The sequence below is a fragment of the Papio anubis genome, chromosome 17 (assembly GCF_008728515.1).
Source record: "Papio anubis isolate 15944 chromosome 17, Panubis1.0, whole genome shotgun sequence".
Classification (NCBI taxonomy): domain Eukaryota; kingdom Metazoa; phylum Chordata; class Mammalia; order Primates; family Cercopithecidae; genus Papio; species Papio anubis.
This window is the reverse complement of record NC_044992.1, coordinates 48,326,166-48,348,246: the sequence shown is the minus strand read 5'-3', so window position 1 is coordinate 48,348,246 and position 22,081 is coordinate 48,326,166. Positions and strand designations below refer to the sequence as shown.

At 39.4% G+C, this 22,081-nt stretch overlaps 2 protein-coding genes across 2 annotated transcripts; both read left to right on the top strand.

Moving 5' to 3' along the window:
• The first annotated feature begins 2,626 nt into the window (after positions 1 to 2,626).
• Positions 2,627 to 3,521, top strand: LOC101019390 (keratin-associated protein 4-4-like). Its single transcript, XM_031656964.1, has 2 exons — positions 2,627 to 3,205; positions 3,281 to 3,521. The coding sequence occupies exons 1-2, from the start codon at positions 2,646 to 2,648 to the stop codon at positions 3,519 to 3,521; spliced, it is 801 nt and encodes a 266-aa protein (XP_031512824.1). The 5' UTR covers positions 2,627 to 2,645.
• A 10,166-nt stretch (positions 3,522 to 13,687) lies between these two features.
• Positions 13,688 to 14,155, top strand: LOC101003952 (keratin-associated protein 4-12). Its single transcript, XM_031657091.1, has one exon. It carries the CDS (start codon positions 13,790 to 13,792, stop codon positions 14,153 to 14,155), a length of 366 nt encoding a protein of 121 aa, XP_031512951.1. The 5' UTR covers positions 13,688 to 13,789.
• Positions 14,156 to 22,081: the final 7,926 nt, after the last annotated feature.

Genomic DNA, 22,081 nt, shown 5'->3' with positions numbered 1-22,081 from the left:
GTTAAATTTCCAAAGCATTTCCATTTGTTCCTCACTGATCATAACGTCACCCTCAGAGCAACTTTGCTTTTCATAAACCCCAATTTATCTTTATCCTTCTAGCCTGGATTGAAATGCATTTTCCAGATGTGTTCCGAACTCTCTGGGAGGATTAGAAATGCCACATCTACATTAGTAAATGTCCCACTTTCATGAATGTTTCAAGTTTGCATGCAGGAGTTAACACAGCGTTAGTGGCAGTAAGTGGTTGGCCGTAAGTGTGAACTTGGTTATACTGAGGTTACTAGAGTGTGAAACACTTAAGTGGTCCTCATCATAAACTGCTTCAAGGTCTTCTTATACACATACAGTGGTTGTTTCTAGACAAGAAGTTCTCAACCTGTCTTTCCACCGCATGCCTGGAGTAATAGGGCTCATAGTGGTGATCCAGGTTGAGTACCCCATATCTGAAATGCTTGGCACCAGACGTGTTTCAAATTTCAAGTTTTTTCAGAGTTGGAATATTTGCATTATACTTGTTGAGCATCCTTAATGCAAAACCCTGAAATCCTAAATGTTCTATTGGGCATTTTCTTTGAGCATCATATAGGTACTCAAAAAGTTTCGTGTTTTGGAGCATTTCAGATTTCCGATTTTCACATAAGATGTCCTCAACCTGTAATATTTTATCTAGTGAAAGTGTGCTAAGAGTGGACAAAACATTAGGGTGTGTGCGTAGTTAAATAAATACTCCCAATAAATTAAGATATATTCACTCCTCCCGAATCTCGTTTGCCATGTGGCGTTAGTAACCACTCTTTTGATCTACAATTGGTTCTGATACTTCATATTGTTAGGTTTGATTCCTTGTGAGAGTATTTCTGTTGTTTTGGAACCATGGTTCTGCCATTTGGTATATTCACTTTTTCTTTCCTTCACGGCCCCCAAATATTTTGATGAGCATGTTTTATGGAAAGAGCCTCAGCAGAGTTGAGGTGTCCATAGTATCCTCGGAGAGGCCAGTCCAGACAGAAATTGCTAACCAAGAGCATGCTAAAGTGGAGGGTGACATGTAATCAGAAGAATGTGGCACAAAGACAGGGAGTTTCTGCCTTCTTCCTTGGGTTTCCTTAACACCCAGGTTTGGGGGAGTGTGTGTGTGTGTGTGTGTGTGTGTGTGTGTATGTGTGTGTGTATAATATTCCTAAGGTAAAGGGCCTTAGGAGATAAAGGTAAATACATATTCCTAAATAAATATAATAAAATAAAAGTAAATATATATTCCTAAATATGTTATTATATATATGATATGTATTTATATATTACTAAATACAAACATATGAGGAATATGCATTATATATTCATAAATATATAAATATATATATTCCTATATTACCTATATAAAAGTACTATATATACACATGCATATATATTCCTAAGGTCCTTTGGGGGAATATATATATTCCCTCAAGCCTGTGTGTGTGTGTGTGTATATATATATACTGATGTATATGTGTATGTGTGTATATATATACACACACACATATATATACACTGATGTATATATACACACACACACATCAAAAGAAAATTATGGGTCTAGAATAATTAAAATCACCCAAGGTCAGACATAATGTGTATGTGTGTATGTATATACATATATATATGTATATATATGTTTATATATGTGTGTGTGTGTGTGTAGGTATGTGTGTATATTTATATATAATATAAAAATATATATGTGTGTGTGTATATATATATAGATATAGATATAGCAAGGATACTAGGTCCTTTACCTTAGATTGGCAAGTAAACCTTAGAAATAAAGGAGATGACTCAATGTGACTGTTAAAGCCAGAGAGACAGGAAGGAAAAGTCAGAAGGAAAATCAGCCCCTCAGAGCAGAGAGCGGAGGGACCTGAACCTTTTAGTATAACTGATCTCTGTAGCCAATTTCCGCTAAAGGCCCTGCAACTGAGTTTTGGAGTGTTGTTTCTCAAGACAAAGAAGCATCAATAATTCATGACTTAGATGTCCACCTTAAAACAATTCTGCTTTCCCCATCAGAATGTCTAGAAAATGGGTCATGATTCATTGTACGGAAGGTGGCAAGGAATGCATCCTAATAGTATTTGTGTTTTCATGCCACTGGTCACCTGATTCACATTCAAACCTTCATTGCCCACTTGATTCATAACAAACATGCCATGAGATTAAAGCACAGCTTTCTCCTCCTGAATCACCAAAAGAAAATTATGGGCCTAGAAGAATTAAAATCACCCAAGGTCAGACATAATGTATTCAGGAAAATGAGGCTGCAGCGCATGGTACCTACAGGCAGATGTCACATGGCAGCTCAAGGAGGAAGCTACAGCAAGAGGCACACAAGAGGTTGTTCAAGAAGAGCTGACCTGAGGAATCCTAACACACCAGGGGAAGGAAATAATGCTTTCCTCCATGTTGACAAATTTAAGCAGAAAAACAAACTTGCCTAATTTGATAATTGCCTGCTTATCAGGACCAACAACAACAAGGAAAGAGTGCTGCATCTGATGACATCAGGCCTTAGCAGGGTATAAAAGAGGATCTGGGGCAAGGAGACTTCCAAACCTTCCAAACCCTCCTTTCTGGAAACCCACCCAGAACCTCCACCCTCTGACACCATGGTCAGCTCCTGTTGTGGTTCTGTGTGCTCTGACCAGGGCTGTGGCCTAGAGAACTGCTGCCGCCCCAGCTGTTGTGTGTCCAGCTGCTGCAGGCCCCAGTGCTGCCAGTCTGTGTGCTGCCAGCCCACCTGCTGCCGCCCCAGCTGCTGTCAGACCACTTGCTGCAGGACCACCTGCTGCCGCCCCAGCTGCTGTGTGTCCAGCTGCTGCAGGCCCCAGTGCTGCCAGTCTGTGTGCTGCCAGCCCACCTGCTGCCGCCCCAGCTGCTGTGTTTCCAGCTGTTGCAGACCCCAGTGCTGCCAGACTACCTGCTGTAGGACCACCTGCTGCCGCCCCAGCTGCTGCAGGCCCCAGTGTTGCCAGTCTGTGTGCTGCCAGCCCACCTGCTGCCGCCCCAGCTACAGTGTATCCAGCTGCTGCAGACCCCAGTGCTGCCAGACCACCTGCTGTAGAACCACCTGCTGCCGCCCCAGCTGCTGTGTGTCCAGCTGCTGCAGGCCCCAGTGCTGCCAGACCACCTGCTGCAGGACCACCTGCTGCCGCCCCAGCTGCTGTGTGTCCAGCTGCTACAGGTCCCCGTGTGGCCAGTCTCTGTGCTGCTAGCCCATCTTCTGGCAAACAACCTGCTGCAGGACCACCTGCTGCCACCCTAGCTGTTGCATTTCCAGCTGCTGCCATCCTTCCTGCAGTATCTCCAGCAGCAGTAGCTCCTCCTCCTGTGGTTTCAGCTGCTTCAGGCCCTCCTGCTGCATCTCCAGTTGCTGCCACCCCAGCTGCTGCCAGACCACCTGCTGCAGAACTCAGTGTTTTCAAACCAACTGCTGTGTGTCCAGTTGCTGCCGTCCCAACTGCTGCCAGACCACGTGCTGCTGACCAACCTGCTGTAGTGCATCTTGCTGCTGAGACTCTCATCTGAACTCACCCGATTCTCATCAACTAGCATTCTTGATGTAGCTCATCTATGAGCTGAGTCATGGGAAGCTAGTTGGAAAACTTCAGTTCCAACCAATTCTTAGATTGAATCTGGCCTCCAAATATATGCTCCCCCCACATTTTACCTCTCTACCAAATGAACATGAGTTGTAATTTGCTCCAAAATCTGTCAACTATCTTAATTGAAATATTTGCTCTCTGCCGTAATTTCTCATATGGAGCTATTCCATTTTAAACAAATATTTACCTAAATAAATATTAAATAAATTTTCAGGCATAGAAATATACAGATACTGTGTCTTCTTATTTTTCTTTTTTGGGTGTGGTCATTACCAGTCATTTTTCTGTTGTTCTTCTCTGCAGAGGAGAAGACCACAGCACGTAATTTCAGGGGCACCACCTCTATTTCCTCAGCACACTTTATTCTAATATACAATGGTGGTTTCTTAGAGCAAGCAACTGGAACTCTCTTCTTGAAGAGTTTCTGTAGCCAAAGGGCAAGCTCTGGACTGTAGAGTTAAAGCTTCTCAGAACAGCACTCAACAAATGAGTAGGGGTTGGTGAAAACAAGCTTTAGTTATTTCTCCTCCAGTTCGGAGCATGTTGTACCAGCCTGTCAGAAGTCCTCAGAGACACCAAATTCCAGCTGCCTACAGGGCTATTCTGATCATTAACTCATCTTGTATTCACTTCCCTCCCTTTCCTGGAGCATTTTTTGTGTTCCATACAGCACTTCTTGGGACCACCTCCCAAATATACTCCTGGGTCTGCTCCAGTGGGTACCCAATCTAAGACACCAGTGTTCGTAACCTCAGTATTAGTGCCCTTCAAAACATTTTTCCTTCTTTATTGATATATAATAGATGCACATATAAAATTTTGATATATCCATATAATGTGTAAAGATCCAATCAGGGTAATTGGATTATCCATCACAATGCATCTTTTCTTTATGCTAGGAACATCTGAATTATTCTTTTGTAGCTACTTTGAAATGTTTAATAGCTTATTGTTAACTATAGTCATCCTACAGTTATATTGAATACTAGGTCATATTTTTCTCTCTAACTTATATTTGTACCCATTAATCAACCTCTTCATTTCTCACAGGCACCCTCCTCTGATTCTGATAACCAGCAAACTATTATTTATCTTCATGAGTTCCATTCCATTAGCAATTTGTCTTTCTGTGCTTGGCCTATTTCACATAACATAATTAAATCATTTTTATACAATATCTGTGGTTACCCCGGTGTCACGGTCAACTCTTGAGTATACTGTCTACTAAATAGGTAAATGTTCTAAATATTTTCCTCCCCCTCCTCCTCCTCCTCCTCCTCCTCCTCCTCCTCCCTCCTCCTCCTCACCTCCTCCTCCTCCTCCTCCTCCTCCTCCTCCCTCCTTCTTCTTCTTCTTCTTCTTCTTCTTCTTCTTCTTCTTCTTCTTCTTCTTCTTCTTCTTCTTTTCTTCTTCTTCTCAGTTTTGGCACAGTTATCTCTGGACTAGTTGTCTTTAATATCTCTCTCTCTCTCTCTCTGCTTCATTTATTTATTTTGAGATGGAGTCTTGTCCTGTCATCCAGGCTGGAGGGCAGTGGTGCCATCTCAGCTCATTGCAACCTCCACCTCCCAGGTTCAAGCGATTTTTCCACCTCAGCCCTCCAAGTAGCTGGAATTACAGGTATGTGCCACCACCGCCAGCTAATTTTTGTATTTTTAGTAGAGATAGGGCTTCACCATGTTGGCCAGGCTGGTCTCAAACTCCTGACCTCAAGTGATCCATCTGCTTCAGCCTCAAAAAGTGCTGGGATTACAGGCATGAGCCATCACACCCGGTCTTCAGTCTCTTTTTCTTCCACATTATTATATCTGAAGGATAAGGCAGAATTGCCATGTTAGTAACTTCTATTCTAAAACAAACTGTGTTTAAGAGGTGCATTAAGTTGGATTCACTCAAAATAGAACCGGAAACAAGGATTCTTGGATGAGTGGTTTATAAGAAAATGCTCTCAGGAGAAATCAGTAAGAAACTGGGAGGCAGAATAGAGGAGTTAAAGAACCTAAGGCAGAACATGGTTTTTGTTGAATTATTTTCTCTTCTGGCCCTATAGGAAGCTCTAGAGAGTGAATAGTATCATAGCCCCATCTTTCTGAGAGGCAAGGCAGTTGGAATTTTGCACTCAGACATCAGTTACCACTAGCTCTGGGTCAACCCGTGGGAGAGGAAGAAGATTTGAAGATGGTCCAATCCTCCAGATGAGGTATCAATTAGGTAAACATAAAAAAAAATATGAACTTCAAAAGCCACAACAAAGCAATTAGTTTAAAGAGAAAAAAGTGCATAAAAGAAGAAAATTACAGCTGTTCTGTGTAAGAAAAGAAGTACCATTTAGGTAGACTTGAGGCAATCTGTGTGTGTGGTTCTCTTTCACTGTTTATTATTAATAAATTGGTCTATGTGTATTTCTGTCTCTTTTTCTGCACAACAGGAGACTACATGTTATCAGGGCATCATACAATTGAAAAATTAAATTGATACTCTCCAACAAGATTTTTTATCAAAACTAGGATTCTGTCTCACAGCGGAAATAGGAAAATGTGGTAGAAGGAGGCATATTTGAACCTAATACATCTAACATAAGAGCTGTAAATTGCAACAGCCACTGAAATAGAAAGTCCTCAGTAAACTGCATCTCATGAATTGATTTAAACTTATTTAAAGGAAGGGCTTTAAACTGATAGGGAAGTTCTATATAGAGTATAGCCTGTGCACTTGGGAATTAGAGTTGGGGCTGAATTTTGACTGTACTACATACCAGCTATGTTCTTGTACATGTTAACTATCTCAGCCTAGGGTTTTTTTCTTTAAAGAAAGGATCACAATAGCCACAACACGTAGTAAGGATGTCATAAATATTCAATGAGATTGGCAAGTAAAAGCATGCTCCTCTTTTTTTTCCAATAGTCCTCATATATCTTTTTTTTTAAACTTTCTAGTTAGAAATAACTATAAATTCACAGAAAGTAAAAAAAAAAAAAAAAGTACAGCAAAGTCCTATGCGCCCTTTACCCAGTTTTCCCCAATTGTCACATATTCCATCACTAGAGTACATGGCAAACTCCAGAGACTGACGTTGGTAAAATCCACAGAACTTGTTCTAGTTTTATCAGTTTTACATGCACTTATGTGTATGTGTATGTGTATGTGTATGTCTGTGTATGTTTGTGTGTAGATGTGTGGATAACTTAGAAGGAATGGATGAATTCCTAGAAACATAATACCTACTAAGACTGAATCATGAGGAATAGAAAATCTGAGTAGTCCAATAATGAATAAGAAGATTAAAGTATCAATAACAAACCTCCCAGCAAAGAATAGTCCAATACCAGATAGCCTCACATGTGAATTCTACAAGCATCTGAAGAAGGATTAACGCCAATCCTTATCAAACTCTTCCACAAAAAGTGAAGAGGAGGGAATACTTCCAACATCCGTTTATAATGCCAGCATTACTCTTTATCAAAGCCAGATAAGGACACTACAAGAAAAGAAAATTATAGGCCAATATACTTTATAAACATAAATGCAAAAATACAAAATACTCAACAGGATACCAGGAAACCTTAAAGATCATTCACTGTGATCAAGTGGGATTCACTCAGGTGGTGCAAGGTTAGGTCAACACACATAAATCAATAAACATGATACACCACATTAATAGAATGAAGGACAAAAAGCATTTGATCATTTAAGTAGATGCAAAAAAAAAGCATTTTACAAAATTCAAAATCTTTTAATGAAAAAACTCACAGCAAATTTGGTATAGAGGGAATGTACCTCAACATAATAAAGGTCACATATGACAAACCCATAACTGACATGACGCTGAATAGGGAGAAATTGAAAGCATTCTCCCTAAGAACTGGAACAAGACTAGGATGCCCACTTTCACCACTCCTATTCAACATAGTACTAGAAGCCCTACCCAGAGCAATCAAGCAAGAGAAAGAGATAAACAGCATTCAAATTTGAAAAAAGAAAGTCAAATTATTTGTTTGCTGAATGAATTGGACCCCTTTCTCTCATCGTGTACAAAAATCAACTCAAGATGGATCAAAGACTTACATATAAAACGTGAAACTATAAAAATACCAGAAGAACACTTAGGAAAAACTCTTCTGAACCTTGATCTAGCCAAAGAATTCATGATTAAGATCTCAAAAGCACAGGCAACAAAAGCAAAAATTGGCAGACGGGACTTACTTAAACTAAAAAGCTTCACACAGTAAAAGATGACATGATCTTATATCTAGAAAACCCTAAAGGCTCCACCAAAAAACTCGTGGATTTGATAAGCGAATTCAGCAAAGTTTCAGAATATGAAATCAACAAGCAAAAATCAGTAGCATTTGTATACACCGATAATGATCCAGTTGAATACCAAATCAAGAAGGCAATCTCATTTACAATAGCTATAAAAATACTGACGAATACATTTATCGAATGAGGTGAAAGATACCTGAAAGGAAAACTACAAAACACTAACAAAAGAAATTACAGACAACACAAACAAATTGGAAACATCTCATTCTCATGGATCAGAAGAATTAATGCTGTTAAAATGACCATACTACCCAAAGCAGTCTACAGATTCAATGCAATTCCTACTGAAATACTAATGCCATTTTTAAAGGAATTAGGGGGAAAACATCCTAAAATTGATGGGGAAGTGAAAAACAGAGTCCAAGTAGCTAAAGCAATCCGAAGGGTTGGGGTCGGGGGAAAGCTGGAGGCATTACACTACCTGTTCTCAAATTACATTAAAAAGCTATAGTAACAAAAATGGCATGGTTTGGGGTTAAAAATAGACACATAGATCAGTGGAACAGAATAGAGAACACAGAAATATAGCCGCAAGCTTACAGCAAACTGATTTTTGATGAAGTTGATAAGAACACACACGGAAAAGGATATCCTGTTCAATGAATAAATGATGCTGGGTACACTGGATTGCCTTTGCAGAAGAATGAAACTGGATGCCTCTCTCTCACTATGTACAAAAATCAACTCAAGATGTATTAAAGGCTAAAATGTAAGACATGAAGCTATAAAAACTACTAGAAGAGGCTGGGCGCAATGGTTCATGCCTTTAATCCCAGCACTTTGGGAGGCTGAGGCAGGTGGATTGCTTGAGGTCAGGAGTTCAAGACTAGCCTGACCAACATGGTGAAATCCCGTCTCTACTAAAAACACAAAAATTAGCCAGGCATAGTGGTTGGTACCTATAATCCCAGCTACTTCGGAGGCTGAGGCAGGAGAATCACTTGAATCTGGGAGGCAGAGGTTGCAGTGAGCTGAGATCAAGCTGTTGCACTCCAGCCTGGGCAACAGAGCGAGATTCTGTCAAAAAAAAAAAAAATTCCTAGAAGAAAGCTTAGGGAAAACTCTTCTGGACATTGATCTAGCCAAAAACCTCGTGACTATGCCCTCTAAGGCACAGGCAACAAAACAGAAAACAGGCAAATAAGATTTATCTAAACGAAAAAGCTTCTGCACTGTAAGAATTAAAGAAAGAGGAAAGAAACACGAAAGACGGGTTTCTTTTAGAGAAAACAAACCTAAGAGGGGGGTTTGGCCGAGTTAGGTTGGAGGCACACTCTTTTACAGACTAAGAGTTTTTAAGGATTTAGGGTGGGAGAGTTTATTAGAGGCTTGGAAGGCTTCTGTGTCTCTTTGCTATGCTTATCTGGGAGGGAGAGTTGTGTGTCTATTCCCATGCAGGCATAGCCCCTGAGTCTGCTTTTAAATTCCCTATCTTAATACACGTGAAGGGAAAGGAATGCGCTTATTAAGGCCCACTGTTTTACTGGGGCCCATTATATGAGGGTGAAGTTTGGCAGTTACCCAAGAGACTTTCCCCCTGCTTCCCTCTGTGCCTGAGCTGTCTTATCTGTGTTTTACTGTCTGCTCTTTCTGGCTGCTTGTAGTTAAAAGAGAAGTGATTTCCTTGAAATGCATGAGGCTGGAAAGGGAGCTGGAACTTAAAGTGGCAGGGTTTGTCCAAGATGATGGTGCTCCTGGTCTGTCGTGCACAGCAAAAGACATAATCAACAGAGTGAACAGGCAACCTGCAGAATGGGAGAAAATAACTGCAAACTATCCATCCATCCAACAGGGGATTCATATCCAGAATTTACAAGGAACTCTAACAACAAAAATATCACAAATAGTCCCATTAAAAAGGGGAAAAGGACATGAATAGACATTTTTCAAAAGAAGACATACAAATGGCCAATAAGCATATGAAATAATGCTCATCATCACTAATCATTAAACAAATGCAAATTAAAACCACAATAAGAGATCATCTTGTATCAGTCAGAATAGCCGTTATTAAAAAGACAGAAATAACAAATGTTGATGAAGATGCAGCTGAAAGGGAACCCATAAACAGTTGTTGAGAAGGTAAATTAGTATAACCTCTATGGAAAACAGTATGGAGATTTCTCAAAGAACTAAAACTGGAACTACCATTTGATCCAGCAACCCCGTGACTGAGTGTTTACCTGAAGGAAAAGAAATCATTATACCAAAAGTATACCTGCACACATATGTTTATCGCAGCACTATTTATAGCAGCAAAGGTATAGAATCAACCTAAATGTCCATCAATGGATGACTGGATAAAGAAAATGTGCTATAGACAAACAATGGAATACTCTTCAGCCATAAAACATAATGAAACCATGTCACTTGCAGAAACATGGATGGAACTGGAGGCCATTATCTTAAGTGAAACATCTCAGACACAGAAAGACAAATGCTGCGTGTTCTCACTTACAGTGGGGCCAAATGATGCATACGCATGGATGTAGAGTGTGGAATGACAGACAATGGAGACTCTGAGGGGTAGGAGTGTAGGAGGGGGTTGGATGATGAGAAATTACTTGATGGGTAGGATGCACGTTATTTCAGTGATGGATACTCTAAACGTCCTGACTCGACCATTATGCAATATATCCATGTAATAAAATTATACATTGACACCAATAAAATATTTTTAAAATATTTGAATTGGAAAGGAAAAAGTTAAATTGTTTCTGTTTGCAGATGACATGATCTTATAGGTAGAAAACCCTAAAGACTCCACTGAGAAACTGTGAGAACTAATAAACAAATTCAGTAAGGTTGCAGAGTATAAAATCAACATACAAAACCTAGTAGGTTTTCTATACATTAAAAGCAAACTAGTTGAAAAGAAATCAAGAAAACTATTTCATTTACAATAGTTATAATAAAATAAAATAAAATACTCAGGAACAAGTTTAACCAAGGGAGTGAGGATATCTACACTGAAAACTATAAACACGAATGAAAGAAATTGATGAAAACACAAATAAATAGAATGATATCCTGTGTTTATGAACTGAAAGAATCAATATTGTCCAAATATTCTTAAAGCAATCTACAGATCTCATGCAATCCCTATAAATACACTAATGACATTATTCACAGAAATAGAAACAAAAGTTCTAAAATTTGTATAGAACCACAAATAACCAAAGTGATCTTGAACACTAAGAACATAGCTAGAAGCATCACATTCCCTGACTTCAAAAGAAACCACAACACTGCAGTAACCAAAATATCATCATTCTGACATAAAAACAGACACATAGACAAATGGAATGGAATAGAGAGACCAGAAATAAAGTCACTCATTTACAGCCAATTGATTTTCAACAAAGATGCCAAGAATGGGGGAAGGACAGTTTCTTCAATAAATTGTGTTAGGAAAACTGGGTATCCACGTGCAGCAGAACGAAATTAGTCCCTTATTTCTTACAGTATACAAAAATCAGTTCAAAGGAGTTAATGGCTTGAATGTAAGATCAGAAGCTATGAAATTTTTGGAAGAAAGCATAGGGGGAAAGATTTATGACATTGGTCTTGGTAATGACTTTTTGAATATGACCTCAAAAGCACAGGCGATGAAAGAAAAATTAGATGACCGAGATTACTTCAAACTAAAAAGGTTCTGCACAACAAAGGATACAACAAGAAGAGTTAAGAGATAACCTACAGAATGGGAGAAAATATTTATAAGGTATACATCTCATAAGGGGTTAATATCCAAATGTACAAGGAGCCCAAACAGCTCACAAACAAGAAAACAAAAACCTGATTAAAAATCGGAAAAAGACCTGACTAGATATCTCTCAAAAGAAGACATACAAATGGCTAACAGGTTTGTGAAAAAGTAATCAACATTACTAATCATCAGGGAAATACAAATCAAAACCACATTGAGATATCACCTTACTCCTGTTAGAATGGCTATCCTAAAAAAGACAAAAGATAACAAGTATTGGCAAGGATGTGAAAAAAAATCCCTTGTACACTGTTGGTGGGAATGGAAACTAGTTCAGCCATTATGGAAAACAATATAAGCGTTCCTCAAAAAAATTAAAAATGGAATTAGCATATGATCCAGCAATCCACCTCTGGGTACAGTATGTATCTAAAGGAAATGAAATCAGTATGTTGAAGAAATAACTGCATGTCCACATTTATTGCAGCACTATTCACAATTGCGAAGATATGCACACAATGCAAGTGTCCACCAACAAATAAGTGGAAAAAGAAAATGCAGTATATACTCAGTGCAGTACTATTTGGCCATAAAAAGAAGGAAGTTCTGTCATTTGTGGCAACATGGATAAATTAGCATAATCAAGGAAATTATGCTAAGTGAGGTAAACCAGTCACAGAAAGACAGATAGCACATGATCTCACTCACATGATCTCACTCAAAAAAGTTGATATCATAGAAGTAGAGCAGAAAATGAAGATAACCAGAGGCTAGGGGTGGCTAGGGAGTCATGGGCTTGAGGAGATACTGGTCAAAAGACATATAATTGTAGCTGGACAGGAGGAATGAGTTCAAGAGGTCTGCTGTGTAGCATAGTGACTACAGTGAATGATGATATATTGCACATATTGTATTCTTGAAAAATTCTGACAATGGATATTAAGTGTTCTCACCTGGATATTAAGTGTTCTCACCACAAAAAAATGATAGGTATGAGAGGCAATGCATTTATGAGCTAGATTTAACCCTTCCACAATGTATACATATTTCAAAATATTATGCTGTACATGATAAATACAATATTATATGTCAATCTGAAAAATAACTGATTGTTTTTAATTTCACTGAGCTTGAGCTCTTTCTATATTCAGCACATCATGCAAGACACAGTAGTGGGGGTAGACAGATTCTTAAAAGCATTCTACAGATGTTACACAGTGTTAAGGAGCCTGGGTGAAGTACAGACAGCCTCTCCTGGGACTGTTTGTTACAGCTGTTTGTAAATCTACAATTATCTCAAATGTCTTTTTTAAAAAGTGAAAACACACACTTGCATTATGTTAACAGACAGTTAGAGGCATTTTAAAAAAAACAATGAGTTATGGAACAAAAATGGGACTATGTCTTCCAGAATCTAATAGATCTGCTGGAGAGACATGACACAAAATATAGGAGAGCAAAGTATCAACTTAAGAAACTGTGACCTATTAGGAACACCAAGGATAACAATTTAAGGATATAGAACATGACCCAAAATTTAAAACATCCAGGGAAACCCATTTCAGCAGTGTAGAGGTCACTAAGGCCACACGCAGGCATCGCTGTCCCTTTGCTCAGGGCTTAATAATGACCCACAGACTAGGAATGCCACACTGAGCAGATGGGCTTTCCTTGCTATTGGTCACTAGAGGGAATGCCGAACTGGAGGTGTGACTGACTGACCAAATCCCATTTTGGTAGAGGGTACCGGAAGTGAGAGTGAGAAATGCAATTCCAGATGCAGGGAATCACATGAACAGCCCTCTGTGGAGGAAGAGGAAGAGAATGTGGTCTAGAAGATGCCACCAAGGTGTGAATCATGAGAGAAGGCAGACATGATAGATCTTATTACATCAGGACAAGAAAATCTTGTTTTTAACAAGTTTAAACCATTAAATGGGCAAACATGATTGTGTAATCTGATAATCAATTAGTTATTAAGTAAACAAAAACAAGGAAAATGTGGTAACAACAGGACAGCTGGGCAGTATATAAGAGGCTGTGGCCCGAGGATACTTCCAAACGTGAGAACCTCATTCTTCTAGAAACCCACCCAGAACCTCCACCCTCTGACACCATGGTCAGCTCCTGTTGTGGCTCTGTCTGCTCTGAGCAGAGCTGTGGCCTGGAGACCTGCTGCCGCCCCAGCTGCTGCCAGACCACCTGCTGCAGGACCACCTGCTGCCGCCCCAGCTGCTGTGTGTCCAGCTGCTGCAGGCCCCAGTGCTGCCAGTCTGTGTGCTGCCAGCCCACCTGCTGCCGCCCCAGCTGCTGCATCTCCAGCTGCTGCCGCCCCTCTTGCTGTGAATCCAGCTGCTGCCGCCCCTGCTGCTGCCTGCGTCCAGTCTGTGGCCGAGTCTCCTGCCACACCACTTGCTATCGCCCAACCTGTGTCATCTCCACCTGCCCCCGCCCCTTGTGCTGTGCCTCCTCTTGCTGCTAAATCTCTCCTTGTGATATTTGTCATACTATGAATGTCTTCATTAGTCACATAAAATGCACTGTAGCCAGCCAGTCACTGGAAAAAATGAACGCTTCCCTGCCAATTTGTCTCATGTGGCATTCAGAGTGGACATTCAGCTCTTCTAGGAAATGACAGACATAAACACATTCATTAAAATATGTTGTGCCAGGCCCCAATGCAGTTATTTTTAGATGAGCAGTGTCTTCATTCGAAGGGGACACTAACTATGATGATCTCATATAATATTGTTTTCACGTATTAATAAACAGCCACTTCCCTAATACTGAAATCTCCTGATTTGTTAGTGATTTCATTGTGCCTCTGTGTGTGTGTGTGTGTGTGTGTGTGTGTGTGTGTGTCTCTTTACCTGTCACTTCACATCAAGGGCCATCTCTCTTCAAATGCAGGAGAGCATGTTTAAGAGCCTGGGCTCTTGATTCATGTTACCTGATTGGAATCACGACTCCCCTAGGTATTTGTTGTGTGGTATGGGGCAAGTTGTTTAACCTCCTCAGGCCTCAGTTTTTTTCTGAGAATAGAGATAATGCATTATGTTCTTTAAATGTTCAGAGACATAACCCATGTCATATACTCACCACAGGGCCTGGTACATAATGCAGTATAGGCTCTTAATGTATTCAGCTTCTGGCCGAGTGTGGTGGCTCACATCTGTAATCCCAGCACTTTGGGAGGTTGAGTGGGTGGATCACTTGAGGCCAGGAGTTCAAGACCAGTGTGGACAACACGGTAAAGTCCCTTCTCTACTGAAAGCACAAAAATTAGTTGGGTGTGGTGGTGCACACCTGTAGCCCCAGCTACTTGGGAGGCTGAAGCAGATGAATCACTTGAACCCAGGAGGAGGAGGTTGTAGTGAGTGGAGATTGTGTCATTGCACTCCAGCCTGGGTGACAGAGCAACTATGGCTCAATAAATAAAGAAACAAATACAAGTTCTTCCTTTTATTCCTCTACTTAAACACCAAATGATCTTTCAGAATACAAAGCGTACCTTCTAAGTCAAGATTTCTGGAAATTTATGACATTCATGGCAGATTTCTCATCAATGTTTTATACCTTGTAATTAATAGATGCTCAAAGTCTTAGTATTTCCAGACTGAAACTCCTTTATAATTTTAGCCTCTAATGTTACTGAGGTTTCTTCATTTTCTTGATGGTTTTACTCCTTCGTTTCGGGCTTTAATCACCTTGCGTTGTCTTAAGAGAACATGCGTGGGACTTCTTCTTAAGACTCAGTTTTCTCATCACCAAAACTCAAATAAGTGTTATTCTATGTAGATGAAAAAATGTGTCATGATATGTGCAATATATCTTATTTATATAAATATAAGGGTTTATACATTTCAGCTAATAATCTGAAGTATATTAAAACTGCTTTAAATCCAAAATTTCTACAAATCAGAATTTTATTTATTAGCTGTGTTATATTTCCAAAGAAACGTAACTAAGAGCTAGTTAGTATCTCTGAAATGTAAAAATAAAGAAGTTTTAAGTTGTCAAGAGACTACATGAACAGAGATTAACATTACGTGGGCTTCACTCCAGCCTAAGTTAGGCATTATAGTCTTAGCATATCATAAAAATGCCTTGCAGACACTTTGAGCTTCAGCCTTTTCCATTCACTCTAAATTATTCTAAAGAGTACAGACTTGTCATTTCATACATCAGAATTAACAAACCTTTTATCCTCCTGTATGTTCTTCTTTGACAACTACTCATTACAGGATACAGGTTTTAACATTATGCTTTATTAGCTAGAGTGAAATCAAAGACTATAGGTTTTATATGGTCTTTTCAGTATTAAAGTATATGAAGCTTGTAATTTCCTGTGTCCACAAGAACTGGGCTACAGCAGGAATGAGATGACACAGTGTATCTGTGTAATAAAGAGACTATTTGCAAAGGGGTAGCTATAGTTCAGGGAAAGCAATAAGGGAAACCTCAGTACCCAGGGCTCACAGTAACAAGGAGCAGGTACTCCAGGCCTATGCAATAATTTGGGTGAAATGTCCCAAGGGTGGCATGTGAAACTTCTTAGGATGAGTATGCACAGACACTCCAGTATAGTCATTGCCTTTGGAGAGAGTTATGGTGCTCTAAAGGGTCCAAAGATGATATGGAAGACACTGTGGTGGTGAAACCCAAGGTAGATATAAATTTATGAATGGGAAAGTGTGACTGTGGTGATTATTCTGTGGTCACATCAGCTTTACCTAAATGCATAGTAGAGATGGATTTTAAGTGAATGAAACATTGATTTAGTTGATGTTTCATTCACTTCAAAGTCACTCAGTATTATTTACTCATGCTAAATATATAGCTTTGGAATTGCTCAAGCCTTTCTAGCTAGTGAAACTAAGCAAGATAGAACTCCAGAGGGGCAGCAAGAGATGCCTGTTTTGATTAAGGAAGTAGCTGAAACAAGAGTTTTAATTCCCATAAACTCCCTCATAATAGTCCCATCTGGCCAGTAAGTAAGGAAGAGGTTAACAACAGGCTTGGTGATTAAACAAGTTGGTTCCACCAATTGTTTCAGCTACACCACCTAAGTCAGAACTTTACAGGAAACTCAACAAACCTAGTAAGACTCATACGCTGCTGCAGACTCAGCTAGTGCATTCTTTTCAACACCAGTTTCAGAAGCCAGACAGGTGCAATTTACATTTTCATGTCAAGGAACCCAGTATACATATACCATTTTGCCACGCAGATATATGAGTTCACTAGCATATTGCCATAACCTATTAAGGCAGACTTGAACTTGATAACCATTAAAAGCAAGTTAATACCATACATTGATGACTGTGACACTAGCGCATGAAAAATCATTAGCAAATTGAAAATCAAGTCCAGACATAGACTAAAGTACATAAAAGAATTTATTATATGAAAAGGTGGCACTTTAACTCAGTAATGGAAAGATGTATTCTTTAATCAATGATGTTGAGCCATGGTCATATCTGATTATAAAACAGTAAACCTCATATTTTGTATCTGTATACATTCCTAGTAGGTAAAATGTTTTAAAATATAAAACATGAAACCTCGAAGTTAACAGAAATTATACAATAATGTTTATGTAAATTTATAACTGGAAAGGCCTTTCAAAATATGACACATACCCAGGAGCTATCAAAGAAAAAAATTCATAGATTTGACTGCACCAAAAACAGTATGAGGGTAAAGAAAATTCCTTTCATATCTGATTTTGCAGAGAGGTAGTGTGTATAGTGATTAAAAACATGGACCCAGTGCTGGGCTGGCTGAAATAAAATTACATCTCCCCTGCTTACTGGCTTGAATCCCACCTGTGCCTTAAGTTTCTCATCTGTAAAGGGAGGATTACAATAGAATTTACCATACTGGATTGTTGGGACTAGTAATTGAGCTAATATATGTAAAACATTAGAACAATTTCAAAACATGTCATTTGTTATTTTGTTATTCCAGCGTCCAGCAAAACTTTCAGCATACAATATTTAGAGCTGAAAGAGAGAGAGAGAGAGAGAGAGAGAAAGAAAAAAGAAAGAAAGAAAGAAAGAAAGAAAGAAAGAAAAAAAAAAAAAAAAAAAAAAAGAAAAAAAAAAAAAAAAAGAAAGAAAGAAAGAAAGAAAGAAAGAAAGAAAGAAAGAAAGAAAGAAAGAAAGAAAGAAAGAAAGAAAGAGGGAAAGAAAGAAAGAAGGAAAGAGCAGGAATTCCAGAACATGTTGGGTTTTTATTTTGTTTAAGTTTCTGGAAAAGAACAAGTATAGTTAGTGCATAATTGTGCCAATGATTCCATTCTAGTTTTTTAATGTTAATATTTCTTCCTTATCTCTAAATGGCTTATTCTTTTTAAGTTCTTCTTTTTTAGGCACATCTTATCATTTCTGATTTATTTATCCTTTAAAAATGTTAATTATTGGCTTTAAGTAGGTAGGGGGTATAAATTATACATATAGAAAGTTATAGAATATGTAAACAATTAGTTCAACTGAAATATCTTCTATAACTTTTAGGAAGAACCCTTCTTATACCTCTATTTTTAATTTGTTCCAAGTCTCTACCAATTCTTTCAAAGAAATAATTTAGTTATTTCATAAATAAATTTATTATTTCATAATGAAGAGAATAATTTATCCTTATTATGCTCAAGGCCATCACCTGATGCTGAGAGTTCAACTTTTACTCTGTCTCACTTCAACTTTTTTCTTTTCTTTCTTTTCTTTGTTTGAGATGGAGTCTCGCTCTGTCCCCAACAGCTGGAGTGCAGTGGCATGATCTCTGCTCACCGCAAGCTCTGCCTCCTGGGTTCATGCCATTTTCCTGCTTCAGCCTCCTGAGTAGCTGGTACTGCAGGTGTCTGCCATCATGCCCAGCTAATTGTTTTGTATTTTTAGTAGAGACGGGGTTTCACTGTGTTACGCAGGATGGTCTCAATCTCCTGACCTCATGATCCGCCTGCCTCAGCCTCCCAAAGTGCTGAGATTACAGGCGTGAGCCACTGCATCCAGCCTCACTTCAATTTTTTAAAGCATCTCTTCCCAGCAATCCAGGAGAGTTTTGTCATTTCTAAAGGCAGATCAAAAATTAAAATAAATTGTACATAGCATATATATTGAAAGCACTTTTGCCAAAATTATAACAGTAAGAAAATTATCACCGTGGAAGAGATCTAATTGAACCAACCTCTATCTTGCCTTTAACTGTCAAATTGCCCTGGGCTTGGGCCAAGCTAACTTGAGGAGAAATTTAGTTTATATTTAAATGATAATATCCATTCCACAAAACTAAACCACCTTTGTAAAACTAATGAAAGTTCACCAGGTTAGGAGTATGAGAGGAGCCTGAATTCTCCTTAGCAGACTAAGGTGTAGACATAAACAATTACCAGCCACTATACCAGAGGTCGCAAGATTTGCAACTTCCCCAATTACTCCTGCAGATAACAGCACTACTGTCGAACCTAAAATTAGACTTTTGAGACATGTTTTCATGCTTTTGCATTTCTGACAATCAGTAGCCCCACCTGGACCTGTGACTCTTGACTCAACTGGTCCTGCCCCTACCAATCCCTGCCGCCTGAAGCAAACTCAGCTCACCAGGACCATGGTCCACAGCCCTATGATTGCTTCCACAATCAATCAGCAGCACCCATTCCTTTGCCCACTAAACTATTCTTGAAAAACCCTAGCCTCCTAATTTTCAAGGAGGCAGATGCGAATAATAACAAAGCTCTGGTCTCCTTTTTAGCTGGCTCTATGCACATTAAACTCTTTATTGCAATTCCCCTGTCTTGATAAATTGGCTCTATCTGGGCAGCAAGCAAAATGAACCCATTGGGTGGTTACAATATCACCTAACATTCCTTCCTGAAGGCTTTTCATAGCTCCCCACCATTTCTTCCTGGATTTGAGGGTATCCACAATTTCTCCCACATGCTGTCAATCCCAACTTCTCTCATTACTTCTCAAAACAGACTTTTCAGCATATCACTTTCCCATCACAAGCCAGGGTCATGCCCAATCTTAATTATGTGCTCCTTTTATATCCCCTTTCTCTTCACCTATTTGAATGGTTTGTATTCTCAAAGGTCAGTGTGACCCTTGAAAGCCTTAACAAAATCTTCATCCTTTAAATATACATTTCCTCATTCTACTTCAGGTTCTGTTATATAAAGATGAATAGATCATAGTCTATGCCCTAATGGAGTTTGTATTTTAGAAGGAGCCAATAAACAAACGAATTTCTGATAGAGAATCAGATGATAGAGGCTGTGCATATATAAGGCACAACAGATGTGCAATGGAGGAAGGACTTTGCTTTGTGTGAGACCAAGAAAGATATTGGAGAAAAATGGCATTTGGACTAACCAGTAAAAAACAACTAGAAGAATGCTAAATTAAGAAAATAAAAACTATTTTACCCCAAAATATATTTTTGGACATATTTTAAGATGGCTGCCACATGGTCAGCAGACTAAAGTGGCCCTGCAAAGCTGTCTTTTGTGAAGGAAATTTGCAGCATCTGTAGAGAATCTCCATTAATGCAGCCAGGCCTTCTCATTATAGGCGTTTCCTGGATCTAGAAGAGAATAACTGACTCTCTGACACCCTTAAAGTTCTGAAAAAAATCATTTACCATCTCTTTTCTCTGAGGGCTGCTACCTGTGAGATTTCATCCACATAACAAGACCCCCTTTGCTAACCAAGCCTCTTTCTTTCTCCTTCCCATAACCTGTTGATATGGTTAGGCTTTGTGTCCCGACCCAAATCTCATCTTGAATTGTAGTTCATAATCCCCACATGTCATGGGAAGGACACAGGGGGAGACAATTTAGTCATGGGATCGGTTACCTTCATGTGATAGTGAGTTCTCATGAGATCTAATGGTCTTATAAGGGGCTTATCTTCCTTCTCCTCTGCACTTCTCCTTGCTGCCACGATGTGAAGAAGGACATGTTTGCCTCCCCTTCTGCCATGATTGTAAGTTTCCTGAGGCTTCCCCAGTCATGGTGAACTGTGAGTCAATTAAACCTCTTTCCTTTGTAAGTTACCCAGTTTCGGGTATTTCTTCATAGTAGCACATGAGAATGGACCAATACACCTGTCTTGCCACTAAAACCTGTTTCCTGTTTTTGGCCATGCTCTGAGCCCTCATTCTTTCTGTGACCTCAAGAGGATGTATAAGCTGCTGTACCTCATTGAGGGGTTGAGTTTTCATTCTGAAGGCTCTTGGGTATACTCGTTAGATAAATATGTATGCCTTTTCTCCTGCTAATCAATCTGCCTCAAGTCAGCGATTTTTCAGTGAGGAAAATTCTTCCTCCATTGCACTTCTGTTGTGCCTTATTTATGTATGGACTCTATCATCTCATTCTCTATCAGAAACTCATGTGTCTATTGATTCCTTCTAGAATACAAACTCCACTAGGGCAGAGATCTCCAGGTTCCTCAGGCCCCACATAAGCTCACAATAGACATCCCTTCATTCCCAGGAAGAGAAAATATCATGAAGGTAATTTGTTCTTTTCTTGAATAATTGCTTTTCCCTGAATGTCCATGGCTCTAAAGAAGACCCTTTATTTAGGACCATAATCATGTGAGGCTTTTATTTAAAAACTCTTTATGGGCCGGGCACGGTGACTCTCTTCTGTAATCCCAGCACTTTGGGAGGCCGAGGTAGGTGGATCACCTGAGGTCAGGAGTTTGCAATCAGCCTGGCCAACATGGCGAAACCTCATCTCTACTAAAAATACAAAATTACCCGGGCATGGTGGCGCATGCCTGTAATCCCAGCTACTTGGGAGGCTGAGGCAGGAGAATTACTTGAACCTGGGAAGCGGAGGTTGCAGTGAGCTGAGATCGTGCCATTGCACTCCAGCCTGGGCAACAAGAGTGAAACTCCACGTCAAAAAATAAGTAAATAAATAAATTAATTAAAACTCGTTATGAATGCAATTTCTGTGTAAATGTAACTGGACCCAGGTTCAGCTGCTTGCTGCTGGATAGCTAATGCATAAGAGGTAAGGGCTGGTGAAAGGAAAGGTAGTTCTAGTTGGAGAGCCAGTAAACCAAGAAGATAACCTTGCTTTGCGTGAGGCCGAGAAAGATATTGGAGAAAAATGGCATTTGAACTAACCAGTAAAGAATAACGAGAAGAATGCTAAGTGAAGGAAATAAAAACATTTCACCCCAAGATATATCTCATTGACATACTTTAACTAGTGAACTAGCATTCTAAAGTGCCATCTTATATTTTTAAATTTGCCATAGGATTTTGAAAGGGAAACTTGGCATGGGAGACATGCAGGGATGGTGCAGGGTGCTGAGTCTGTGTGTCTTGTTCCAATGGCTATCTTGGGTGTCCAGAGGTTTGGTGGCATTATTTGGACTTCAGCCCAATGATG